At 41.1% G+C, this 13,799-nt stretch overlaps 1 protein-coding gene across 3 annotated transcripts in view; it reads right to left on the minus strand.

Moving 5' to 3' along the window:
* Positions 1 to 13,799, minus strand: part of NLK (nemo like kinase) — a 129,798-nt gene that overhangs the window by 51,787 nt on the left and 64,212 nt on the right. For all 3 annotated transcript variants that reach the window (XM_027861653.1, XM_027861652.1, XM_027861654.1), the window contains exons 2-3: positions 8,484 to 8,613; positions 2,086 to 2,141 (exon numbers count right to left, since the gene is read on the minus strand). In XM_027861653.1, the coding sequence (XP_027717454.1) occupies positions 2,086 to 2,141; positions 8,484 to 8,613 (186 nt within the window). The remainder of the gene's footprint in view (positions 1 to 2,085; positions 2,142 to 8,483; positions 8,614 to 13,799) is intronic.

Here is a 13,799-nt window from a genome sequence, read left to right on the forward strand (position 1 = left end):
TTCTGGATGCAGCTGTGGGGGCTTGTGAGTGAAGTGGTGTTATCCAATCTTCCTGACATCATGCAAAGAACTAATGTTGTTGGCAGATGTTTGAGAGGGGTGTGTGTGTGTGTGTGTGTGTGTGTGTGTGTTTTCATTGTCTGTTTTCTTGCTGATTAAATCACACATAAATAAATGTGAAACTTGCTAAAAGTGTTTTCTCATATATCAATGGTAGAATTAATTCACGTTTTCAAAACATGTTATAGCAGAACTGACTGTACTTGGCATTTACTAAATACCCTGACTCCAAAAAAGTTTTCTTTACCAGAAAGTATATAATATTGTAACATCTTTCAACAGAGAGATTTTGTTATCGAACGTTTTGGAAACAGAGGGATGCATTGTAGGATGTGAATTTCAACCAGACTTCGCTGGTTTTCAGGTGCTGCTCCAGCAGGGGGCACTCTCGTCTCTCTCAAGATAGTCATCTGCCTAGTGATGGGCAGAGGTACCAGATGGCTGGGCCCGGGCGGGACCTACCAACTTCCATGGAGACCAAACTGCGGGAGCAGGCCTTGGCCTAGCCTGGCCTGGTCTCCAAAAGCCGACCCTGGGCAGGGTCACTGCCACCACCTCTTCCTAGAGGCAGCTAAGAGTTTCTTCCAACCCTATCTCTCCTGGCTTTGTTCATGGAAGACGTCAATTAAGGTGTCCCGAACAATAAGCCATGCTCACATATGAAGACAAATAAAGGGAAAGACAGAGCATACAACGCTGGGAGGTGGGAAGAAGCTAAGCAGAAACTTTAATATCATTAAAGATTTGCTGTGGAAATGAGGGGTGTCAGGCAGTTATCGGAGGACTACAATGCTAAAGGGGGATTTGACATCCAGGACACACTCATCCCACGCTCTTCAGTGCTTCCTGAAATTTCACACAGCCTCCACAAACCAGGTGGCCGTGCTTTACGTTTGGAACCAGTCCTGATACAGTGGATGTGCGGGCTCTGGCTAGGCAGACGCTCTCACCAGGGAAGCTGGTTCAACGCAGGGAAAAATCACGTTTTTCTTACTTTAATCATCACGCTTCATTCTGAAACAAAAGCCCACGTACAGTCATCCCATATGACCACAATGTTTAAAGTACACAAGCCACTGAATCCTGAAAATGAGTTAGTCTCGTGGAAAACACGGTCAGCTCTTGAGAAGGCCAGAACGTTCCTGAGTGCTCACCCGTCCTGTTCCCTACATCCTCCTCCTTTGGGAAACTCCTCAATGTTCCGAGCTCTCCAGAACTCACCAAGGAAGTTCCAGAACTTTGCTGACACAACCATTAATCTACCACTTGTGAAAAAACTGGTCTCCTCTTGCTCATTCTAAGTACTTAGGAAGTAAAAATATCTCACTGGAATGTTTGTTTCCACTCTTAGGCAGAAAATACCAGTGTGAATGAATTTTACTTTTGTGACATTACCAAACCCATTTTTTCAGTATATTCCTTGACTTTCATTTTAGAATTTAAAACATCCAACGATAACTCACCTAGCACTATCTGATGAAGTAAATGGAAGCTAATCCTGATTTTTCTTCTACATACACACTAGTCCCAGAAGAATATGAACAGATATCGTTACATTACAGGATATTCTTTTTTTTTTAATTACAGGATATTCTTATGAAAAAGACCTGATATGCCCTTTCAGAATATAGCTGTAGCAGTAACAAAGTGATATTGGATTATTTCTTTCAAGGAACTCACAAGACTCCAAGTATTTAACTTGCTAATATTCACCCCGTACTACACAGGAGCAGGGGGCAAAATGCATTTTACAAGAGATGTAGAGCAGTTAAAAGATTTGCTCAATGTCACACTGAAATCAGTGGTAAAATGGGATTACAATTTGATTCTCCTAATTTCTTTCAACACTTATCTCTGCTCAACTTTTATCTCTTTTAGGGTCTAGAAGGTCTGTTTTGGGGAACCACCTTGGTCAGAATGTAATTGCAGACTTTAGGTTTTAAAATTACCTGTTCTGGGAGGTACCTGTTAATTACTTCCACAAGGCTGATATTTTTACATGTGGTACCTTATCAAGAAGGATACATTTCTTCAAAATAGTCAATGTGTGGAGGTTGGAGTATGTCAAGGGCAGAGAGTACCTGAGGAAAAGAAAAAAAAAAGCCACAATTAGAGAACTAAAGAGGGGAAGAAAATTCATCACAGAATAAATTCAGGGAATTTAGCCCTTCAGCCCTTTGATAACTTCCCAGTTAAATTTCTGCCGCGCACTGGATGTGAGTGCTGACTTTATGAGTTTATTTTCTACAGACACAGTTCTGCCTTTGCCAAGTGACCAGAGGATAAAACCACACTAAATATGCTTCCTGCACTGAAGAGAATCCAACAGGCCAACTGCTGGCTCCCCCACAATTATGCACATATTTAATGTTGTTGCAAGAGATCATCTCAGGTTTGGGTGGGGAGGGGGCAGAGAAGGTTGTAGCTTTGGCGCCATACTTAACGTCTGGATGCGAGAGTGGCTATGATCAGGAGCACGCCAGACATAGGATCTGCCAAGATGACCCGAGGCAGCCCATCAGAGCAACAATCAGATGGATCTCTCTGCCTGTTTCCTCATACCTCTACTTCCCTTAAAGCCCTCTTCCTGTCTATTAACGTCCCTCCTAAGTAGTAACTCCATTTTACTAATGGAAATCCTAAATCAGCTAAATGACAGGACAGAAATGGCAGGCAGTGGAAGGAATATCATCTCAAATGACTCTAGAAGCCTCAAGTTCCTGATTTTGAGCTCATTCCACTACACGGCAGTGACCAGATCCCTTAAGGATTACTCCCTTTTGGCCAAGCATTTCCTATTTGCAAAGTTCAAATCAAGGTAACCTTTTTCTGTCAAGTGGCAGCATCTGTGCACAATTTAAAGGTCAATTAGGCAAAATGATTTCTGAACATTAAAAAAATTTTTATTAATGATACCTGTCTTCTTTTCTGATCTAAAATGTTTATACTCAGGGTATTGGAATACAATGAAAATGATAGACTTCCCAGTAATGTCAAGGACTCCTTTTGATGATAAGAGAAGTAAGTTCATTCTCTATTTTTCTTTTTCTTTCTTTCTTTCTTTTTTTTTTTTTAAAAAGCTATAATTACTCAATGCGATCAGTCCATGTAAATTTGCTCCAAAGTAACATGATGGACCAATTTCTGAACATGAATATTCGACTCCTGGAGAAGGCAGTTGGAAATTAGTGCTTCGTCTGACATCTCCCTGACTTAACATTCTGTTTCTGAACAACATACATCCGGCTTCTGGCAGTGGAGAGAGAAGGCTGGAGTGACAGAGTCCATTAGACAAACCCATTTTACACTTCAAATCTATCTGCTGTAATTAGGGGTTATCCAGAGGAAAGTGACAGCCACACATTTGAACCCTGACACACAAGAATGGAGCTTGCTTGCTTTCTTTTTCCGTACTCTCTGGTGAGGGTATTTGTAGAAAACCCACATATGAAAAACAGGGCAAGACATGTGAGCCACAGTACGCAGCGGTGAATTTGAAGCCATGAAGGAAATGACATCTCATAACTCAGTATGGAATCTTTCACGTTTGTGGTCGCATTCTCCTCCTTCTCCTCTTTTTCTTCCCACCCCAAAATGAGCATGTTAAACTTTATCAGAAGAAAGGTTTACCAAGCATTGCTGGAAGGCAACTCTGGAATTTAAGTTACACGAATATGAAACTAACCAGGATAAGCCAGAAAAGGCCAATGAGATGAAAAGGAGCCAGAGTCAAAGGAAGGTTTTTGGGGCCCAAGCACCAGGTTTTCTGCCTGCCTGGTTCCTTCCTAAACCAGCCATTCTGCCACCCAGACTTTACTTCGATGCAGCTTTCAAAAGGGCTGCTTGGTTCTTTGTAGCTTCAAAATATTTGCAAATGTTGACAAATTATCTTCCTAACTATGTGTTTTGAAGATCTAAGAAACCAAAGCAATTCTTTCAAGAGTCACCAAAAAATCTTATTCTGAGAACTTAGTTTTAACTTTCATGTTAGAAGATTCACACTCACATACACACACACACACACACACACACAAACAGCTTATATGATCAGCAAACGACTTTGCATAGTTTCAGGTTTGAGCAGTTGGGTGGCACAGTGAATAGAGTGGGGTCTGGAGTCGGAAGACTCATCTCCCTGAGTTCAAATGTGGCCTTAGACACTTCCTAGCTGTGTGAGCCTGGGCTAGTCACTTAACCTAGTCTGCCTCAGCTTCCTCAGCTGTAAAATGAGCTCGAGAAGGGAATGGCAAACCACTCCAGGATCTTTGCCGTGAAAATCCCAAATGGGGTCACGAAGAGTGGGGCAGGACTGAAAACGACTAAACAATGACGACAAATTTCAGATTCTGAAATGTGCAAGAGCTTCATAGAAGGCTATACATAGTACATTTAATTTTAGTAGACAACCAACCAAATACCTTGCTTTCCTCTCTTTCCCACTGCTCCTTGGGGGCCATGCCTTTCTTATATACAACAGGGCATCACAAAGCACCACCAGCTTCCTAAATTACAACAGGCAGGTCCAATTCCCCATGAGTAATCTGCTTCCGTAACAGCTTCGGCTACTTCTTCCTCTGGAGCAGCAGCGCCCTTCAGTACACAAATGAGCCCGGCCCATCCAATATATGGAATTAAATGGCTACCATCTGGATTTCTGGACTGATCCTCCTGGGAGTCTATAGGAAAATCTACCACCCCAGTGAAATCTAAGAGTTCCAACCTTCCAATCTGTTACTAGGCCAGACTACCTGTATACCTCATCAATAGTCTAGCCCATGAATTATGCCTAGACCACATACACTTCAGTACTACTGGATTAATGATAGGCTGCAAAGGGCCATTAGTTTCTATTGGTGTTATACCCCCACCTCCACAGTCTGATGGAGCTACAATCTTGAGGATGTAGGTTCTCCCTCCACTGATGCCTATGGTCATTTTGGGGGCCCTGGCAAAGTTATGACTTTACTGACAATCACGAAAAGGCCCTGTCTGAATGGCGCCACCCTACACAGAGGACACTGGGAGCTTTTCATTTCCTGCCTCTATCTTTCCTTCTCTCTCTCCTCAGAGTGGTTCAGATTGTTGAGCTCAGGACAAGGAGAGGTCTCACGTCTCCATGGTAAACATTTGGCCTGGGGAGGGGGACGGCGTCAGAGATCTGAGAGCAGCGTTTTCTGCCTTTCCTGTCTGTCAATCTAGGTGCTGATCAGGTGCACGCCAAGACCTAAGGGACGAGGCATTTCCAGAGAGCTTTACATAATTTTCTTTGGTGTAGACAAAGTATGATCTCTTTCTTTTCCTGCGTTACCAGTTTACAATGATGATAAGTGGTCATCAGCAAAGATCACCTGGTATTAGTGAGTGTGGGGTCGGTGGCCTTAGAGATAGTTTTGAAAAGAACACTGCCAATACCTAGGACGTTGGTAGATCTTCTACGACAAAAATTAGTAACCAAAGATTAAAACCCACTCTGCATAAAGCAGCTAAATCACACAACACCACTTCTGTTCTAATTTCCCCTCTGCATGACAACGTCCAAACTTCTCAGCCCAGCATCAGAGACTTCCAAAACCCAATGCCACTCAACTTTTCCAACCTCATCTCCTAACCCTCCCAACACAAACCCTCTACAGCAGGAGTCAATAAACTAAAGGTTTATTGTGTTCAGAAACATACAAACAATTAACTCCAAGGCCCAGGATTTGCCCCTCTAGCCATAGTCTGACCACCCCTAATCTATACTCTTCTCTTCTCTGCCTATGCATTTATCCAAACTTCAAGAACTAACTTAACTTCCTCCATCTACTCAGCTTTCCTCTATCTAGCCCACAGTGATTTTTCCCATCATCTGAACTTACTCCAATAACATTTATTGCCTATGTCAATCATTCTAAATTCATCTTCTACAATTTACTGTATTATATTGCTATTTTTTCTAGTGTCTATGTTTTCTTTCAAGTTAGACAGCAAACTTCTTACCAGAGGGGCTCATTTTATACTTATTTGGATATTGCCCACAGAGCTATGTACTCAAGAGGTGATCAACACTTCTCAAATATTTGTGGAATGAATGAGTTCTCTGGGTCTGAAAAAACTCCACTAACCTCTCCACCTTGGGCTGGTTCTAGCCTGTTCTGCTAGTCCTAGGATATCTCTGGAAGATAGCTATTTTAATGTAGAAGAAACTGGGGGCAAAATGCCATTTGTCATTTAAACTGTCTCCACCTTCAGGCAGAGGTAATAGCAAAGATGCTCTGTTCTGACAGACACCAGTAGTTCCAAGCTTTAGGAGGCTGTGTTTTAATTAGTAAGATTGTAAAGGGTCCAGTTTGTTTCTTTTTTCCTGCTTCTCACTCTGACACCGTCTTTGTACCCTAATTAGTAACTCTATGGGAGTGAGTCACCAAACTAAGACATGAGCCCAAAGAATTGGCAGCTTATTATACCATGCATGCTTTCTATACAAAGCATAGAAAACCACTGAAAATGTTAAAACAAGTGGACTCCTGGCACCACCTCCATAACATTCCTTCACCACAGAAACCTGAAATATTCTTTCCTTGTGTCTCTAACAATTCACTGAGGATGCTAAAGGCACTCAGGCGAGTAGAAGAATACAGAACCAGCCATTACGAATGCCTGACTCTGGATCACTAACAATTCCAAGCCACTAGCCACAAAATAACAGCTTATTATTTCACAACATACCTTACAGGGGGATTACAATAAGGTAGAAGCATTAAACCCTTGGAAAAGAAGTTTTAGTAAAGGAAACTGCCTTGGGTTGATAAAATAAACAGGACATTTAATGGCCCTCCATCAGCAAAGACCTACAAACCTTTAGAACTGAGAACTCTCTACGGACACAGATTTAGAGCTGGGAAGGACCTCAGGTTATCTAATGCAATGTCCTCATCTCTGAGATGAGGAAATGGAGGTTTAGGAGGTTAAATGACTTGCCCAATGTCACATGCACACTAAGAAGTAGAACCTAAATCCTCCCTAGCCAGGGATCTACCCTGGCCAACGGCTCAAAACACTCCAGGTGCCAACAAACAGGCCAAATCACAAGAAATCCTTTTTGTCCTTTTAAGAACTTTCATGATGGCAATTAAGACAGCACATCTGAAAGCAGCTTCACAGAATGAAACACTCAGCTTAAGGAGGAAATGTTTCCAGTCACACATGTCATTTCAGGTAAAAACATAAGGACATAGAAAAGACAAATCCCCATGTCTGGTTTGCTGGGAAAGGCATCTTTCAAAGTGCAATGCATTAGACTGGCCCAGCAAGAAAAGTTGGGTCTTGACCCTGAGACCCAATCATCACACCACATGCAAATGAGCAGGATTATGACACCTATAAGCACTAGGTTGTTTTCACGGGAGAAAGAACTCTACTTAGCAGTTCTAATTTTAATTCTGATTTAAAATATTAAAGGACAAAAAGTGATGCTTCAAAGAGGGGCCAATTATTATCAGTTAAACTATTCAGAATAGATATCACACATGGCCTTTATATTGAATATTAATATTGTCCCTCAACTAATAACATCTGCTTTGCCTCAATCAATACTGACCTGTCAGTCAATACACTTCAGCTTTCACTTAAATTTGCTTATTAGTTTCAATCACAAAAAAGGTATACTTTACCCAAGAGTTCTACACTCCTTAATAAAAGCCTGGTTGTAGTTTCTTTCTAATTTATTTTTCCCCACAGATGTAAGCACCACTTTATAGGCTTTTAAAATATTGAACAACTTAAGCTCTTGTAAATTTAAAATAGACAAACATAATCTGACAGGCAGAGACAACCCATACTAAGAATTTATAAGTCAACCTGACACTGAACAGAATCAATGCTTCCTAATATGAAAAGTAGGCCTTACATAAATGAAAAGACAATTCACATTTAATCAGAAGCATAAGCTTAAATTTCAGGCCTCCAAGCAAAATTCTAGAAAGGGATCCTCTACTTTTTGTGAGCCTCAAGCACGTGCAGCGTTTGCTTAGGAGAGAGTGATATCGTGGCGCCTAATACACAGAAAAGCCTACAGGGGGAAAATGTACTAAAGTGTTCGGCTCAATTTAAACTTGGGAGACAATTGTGTCTCCTGGATGGCACAGACCTCAGGCAGTCATTACGGAGCAGCTGTGAAAGTGGCAGGTGAGGATGGGAAGGGAGTAAGGCAACGCGGCCCAAAGGCAGACTGTCTCCCTTGTCACTTTTCATCAGGATGGGGTTCCCTCTATACAGCTCATTCTTGTGGCCTCATCTACAGGCTTCTTGAGCGCCGACTGCACCCAGTGCCGCACCTGATCTTCACCTTTACTTGCACGCTGCCTTTCTAACTAGCCTCTGCCATCACCGCTGTGAATGGATGAGTGGAGGAAGCAGCCAGCAGAAGTCCTCAGTTCACTTACGTTATCATGCTTAAAAAAACACAACATCTTCAGCTCTCGGAACACCCTTTTGCAAGAGACCAGATTCTGGAAGACGTTGGGCATCTTTTTGAGGGCGACTCTCTTTCCATCTCTTGGATCTGTTACTGACCTAGAGAAGCAAAAGGAGGGAGAGAGAGAAAAGGGTGGGGGTGTTGGGTCAGTCCCAAAGCTCGTTCATTCTGAACACCTAATACTGCTTTCCCTCTATCGAATTCAGCGCAGGAGTAAGGAAGACAAGAGGGGCAGGGAAGCCCCCAAAGCGTCCCTGTCCAATTTACCTGCCATCTTTTTGCTTGTTCCTTTAAAATAGCATCATTACCATGAATTTCTGTAAGTACCTACCTTTTACTTATCACAACATGATTCAGAGAATAGGGAACCATTATCATTACGAACTTTCCAGCATTCTTTTGCTATTTCTCGAGAGGACACAATCACAGGTTAAGTGAGCTGCCTGGGGTCATCCTGCCAATGTCAGGACTTGAATCTGAACACTCCAAGTCCCAAATTTGTTCCACGAATATGTCCCATTCTAACAAGGAATGGGAAGATTGTATCATTCCCATTTTAAAGTGGAGGGAAATGAAGTAAGGTCATATAGTTTTATGCTTTCATTTAAAGAAGTTTCAAATCATTCTCAGATAGAAACATTACAGGTCACAATCATAGCACATTTAAACATTTTTCATGGTTTGCATAAACATTCATCTTCTTTAAAAGCTGGAAATAAATACAGGCATTTTCATCTTTGCTACTTTACACCCACTAGGAAAAAAAAATCACCCTTTGTTTTCAACAGCTCATAGTTTTAATTCTTTGCATACTTTCAAATTTGATACTTTTAAAATTCATTCCTACGTCAATTGAAATCTTTCCCTCAAACAGGCAAACTGGTCACAAAAATTCCACTAATACAGAACAAAAGAAAGTGGATTTTATTCTGAAATTAACCTCTTTGGTAAAATTAAAATGCAACGTGAAACGCAAAACATATATTCCCTAGCTGTCCCTCACAGAAAATTATAGTACCTGGAGTCTAGAAGGAATATGACCAGTAAAGCTGCAAATTCTTCTGTTGGCCTGGCCCTCTCCTATCTTGTCAGGCCAGGCCACTAGCAGCCCATAACTAACATTCCATAACTGGGATCAATGACTCTTCTGTTGTAGTACAGAATGTCTTTTTACAGAGATCTTACTTACTTCTTATATTTGGTCTACATTTATTAAATCACCATAAGGCTAGAGACTGAATTTATATAACATATCAAGAAAGAATTCTAATTCAATCTAATCAATAAAATAACCTGGTTTTTTTCTTAGTTTAAAAAGGTAGCTTTGGTGACTTCCTCATAGACTTCTAAGTGACACAGTTATATAAATAAGAAGAAAAAGCACAGGGGAAGAAAAGAAAATGGGAAAGAGTAAATCAGAAAAGGAAGTGATCGCGGCTGCAACAGAGAAAAAAAAGACAATCTGAAAGAGCACCAGTCAGAACCATGCGAGGGCAAGGGCAGTGATTCACGCATAGATCCCAGAATGTTCAGGTTGATTCACCAAGAGGCACAATTTCAACTGGACCTTGAAACCCACCCAAACTTGATGTTTGCCCAAACATACTATATATACCAAGAAGGGCACAGAAATCCTTAGATTGACCATCTCTAGGAAAGCCAAGTATGAGAGAATGTGAACGACCTACTCAGGGGGAGAGAACAGACCTATCTGGATGAAGTCGAGATAGTGGACATGTGTTTAGGTTAAAAAAAAAAACCATGGTATTCTAGTGAAAAGTATGACTATCAAACATATTTAGTAGATAATTTACAATCAGGAAATATACACATATTATAAATAAATTAATATTAATTAGTATTAATGGTAAAAGTGTGCCATGGAAGAATATAGTACATGACTTAAAACTTCATTAATATAGAAGGTGTTTACCTGGGCACCAACTAAAAGGTAGATTTCTGCAGTCGATTTAACTCTTCTCTTTAAAAGTCAAGTTATACACACTTAATGTGTTCAGACTGGAATGATACTAGGAAACATCTATCCCCTTCTCACATAGGGTCATCACCCTAGTTCAAGCCCTTATCAGTTCTTTCTAGGTCTACTGTGGGACAGGCAGGTGGTGCAGGGGATAAAGCATTGGACCTGGAGTTGGGAAGACTCATCTTCCTGAGTTCAAATCTGGCCTCAGACACTTTTTAGCTGTGTGACCCTGGACAAGTCACTTAACCCTGTTTGTCTCAGTTTCCTCACCCGTAAAATGAGCTGGAGAAGGAAATGGCAAACTACTCTAGTATCTCTGCCAAGAAAACCCTACATGGGGTCACGAAGAATTGGACACAACTGAACCACAATGATAAGTATTAATGCTATATGAAACATTTCTTTGTTTTATTTGGTCGTCACACTGGTTGATTGGAAGTAACTTTGATTGCTATCTTCCTTAAGTTCCAACAGATCATCTCTATCGAGTGGATTTGGTAGCGTATCGCTCTTAAAAGATTTTTTAATACCCAAGGGCAAAGAATGTCAGAAGCTTCAAGATAGGTTTGATTCTAGGCTGGAACTATTTACTAAATGTCTGCTGTCTTTAGTCCCTTTAATTTTTTTTTTTTTTTTTTTTACTACAACACTCAGCATACTGTTAGTATTCTAATAATAACACATCATGTTATATATAATCAGTCCCTAAGTGGGCAACAGAAAACTGCCTGGTCAGGTGCAGCTTCCAAAGCCCTCACAACCCTGTGAGGCCTCAAAACCCAGCAAATGAAGTCATATCTCAACAAATATGGAGATAAAGGCTACCTTCAGAAAAGCTTCTCAGAAGATTTTTCTGGGATGATTACAACTTCAAGGGGAAAAAAAAATCTTGTCCTACAACCTAAAACTGAAAAATTCAAGATTCCAAGTTGAATTACAGAGGTTACTTCATCACCAGCCTAGCAGACCAGGATCTAATGGATGAGACCTAACTACACTGCAGGTCTGTCATGCTACCCAAACACAGAAGTCCTCATACCTCCAGTAACCACATGCAGAATAGCTATTTTCAGAAAAAAATGTTGGAGAGATAGCTGGATGTCAGCAGAGAACATGAAACAAAATGATCTCACAAACTAACAAAACCAGGGGAACTACAAAACATCCTATTCAGGCAACTGGGTTCTGTGCAAGCATCTTCCTAATCCCTAGCTAAAAGTCCTAGGACCAAAACCTCCAAAGGTAAAGACAGCTCTTTCTTTCTTTCTTTTCTTTTTTTCTTTTTTCTTTTTTCAGTGAAGCAATCAGGGCTAAGCGACTTGCCCAGGGTCACAAGACAGCTCTTTCTAGTCAGTCAGAAAAGTAGGTGAAGATCTACAGAAGACGTAGTAGAGGATAATTTGAAAAATTTGATTCCTTGCTGGAAATGATTAGAAACATAAGGAGTTTCTGAGTAAGAATAAGGATCCCTTCAGCAAAGTCCCTTCTCTGACATCTGCTGAGGATAATTTTAATTTTGATTATATTGATTAAAATTAAATTTTGAAATGGCCTTCCATTAATTCTCCACCTGGTTGCCGAACGTTCCTACTACTAATTCAAACTTAGCATGTCAAAAACCAAATTCATCTCTGCTCTCAAACTCTCTTCTCCTGACTTTCCTTTTTCTATCAATGGTACCCTAATTTTCTCTGTTACTCAGGCTTGGAGCCTTGGTGCCCTCTTTAACTCCTTTTCCTTGACTACTCTGCCTCCCACTGCACTCACAAAAACAATCGTCATCCAATCAAGCCACAAACATTTAAGAGCCTACTGTATACCACGTCCTATTAGTGTCCATTGCCTTCGCTTTAGTGTCTTCAGGTCATTACATGTGGAGGTGCGCCAATTTTTTCTGTTTCTATCCTGTTGGGTATAGTTGTTCGCATGTTGTCTCTCACATTAGGCTGCAAGCCTTTTGCCTTTCTTTGTATCCCCAGAGCTGAGTACAGTACCTGGCACACAGTAAGTATATAATAAATACTGGCTAACTGCCTTTGCAACTGTTTCTCTGCCTCTACTCTTCTTCCTCCAACTTATCCTGCATGCCACTGACAAATCAACACTACTTTCATCATGAAACACTCAGTTTAAAAAAAAAACAAAAAACCAAACCAAAACATTCATCAGCAGGTTACTCAGTACAAGGCGCTGTGTTTGTAATTGGCATAGAAAGAAACTGAAACTGTTCTTGCTCTCAAGGAGCTTACGCGCTCCAGATCAAAGACACTCAATGACTCCCGAATGCCCAAAGAATAAAGTCTAAACCTTGCATTCAAGGCCCTCTGGCTTTACCTCATGTTTTTAAACCTTTATCTTACGTGTGTATTTCTTTTTTCTACACAAACCTTTAATTCTGGCTACACAGGTTTTTTTTTGTGGTTCCCCTTTCCTGGAATGACCCCTTCTCTCATCTCCACCTATCTGAATCATAGTCATTCTTCAAGGTTCTGTGCCAAGTGCCCTGTACATCTCCAGCTCTCTCTCAGGGGTTTCCTTCTCAACCCTTACAGCACAAGCTCATCTTCATCACCCCTTCATCGGGCACTGCTCTACATTACTGTTGATGTGCAGATTTCTTCCCAACTTTCTAGTTTAAGGGCAGTGAAGGCAGACACTAAGCTTCTCTTCCATCCCAATCCCCCAACTCAACCGTTCGGCCTTTCGGTACCTTTCTGCTGTCGTGCAGCCCACACAACTGTCGGTGGACAGGCTGATTCACTTAAGTACCCTCTCAAAGCTCTACAGCTCAGGACTTTGCCTCTACTTTTGAATCTCTCACCACTTGCCTTTCTATGGTGACTCTCCAAGAGAGTTGCTCTAAGACAAAAATCAGTCGTGAAAATTCTTCAGACATTTTCAAGGTTAGTGCTGTGGCTTGTTAATGGTTTAAGGTAAAATTCACAAAGCAGCATTTTATTTTATTATTCATGCAAAAGCCAGTCATGCCTGTGGCTGGTAACAATATAACTCTAACGAACAGGAATGGCAGTGCAGTAATTTCACGCCGTGTTGGGTTTGTTCTCTCTTAACTCGGGGTAGCAGATGCTTTGGTTCAGCACAAACAGTACCAGAGAACACAGATAAGTGTGGAAGCCTGCTACACAGGAATGCTTTTATTTTCTTTGTTTCTGACAGACTTGCTGCACTGGGCTCTTCTGCCAGTGCAACACCCTGGATATCTCAACTGTATTAGCTAAGGAATCTCTGGCTGTAAAGAGAATCAACAGTCCTGAAAGCAGTTTCTGTCATGTCACGAAA

Source organism: Vombatus ursinus, unplaced genomic scaffold (genome assembly GCF_900497805.2).
Source record: "Vombatus ursinus unplaced genomic scaffold, bare-nosed wombat genome assembly UNPS02014768.1, whole genome shotgun sequence".
Classification (NCBI taxonomy): domain Eukaryota; kingdom Metazoa; phylum Chordata; class Mammalia; order Diprotodontia; family Vombatidae; genus Vombatus; species Vombatus ursinus.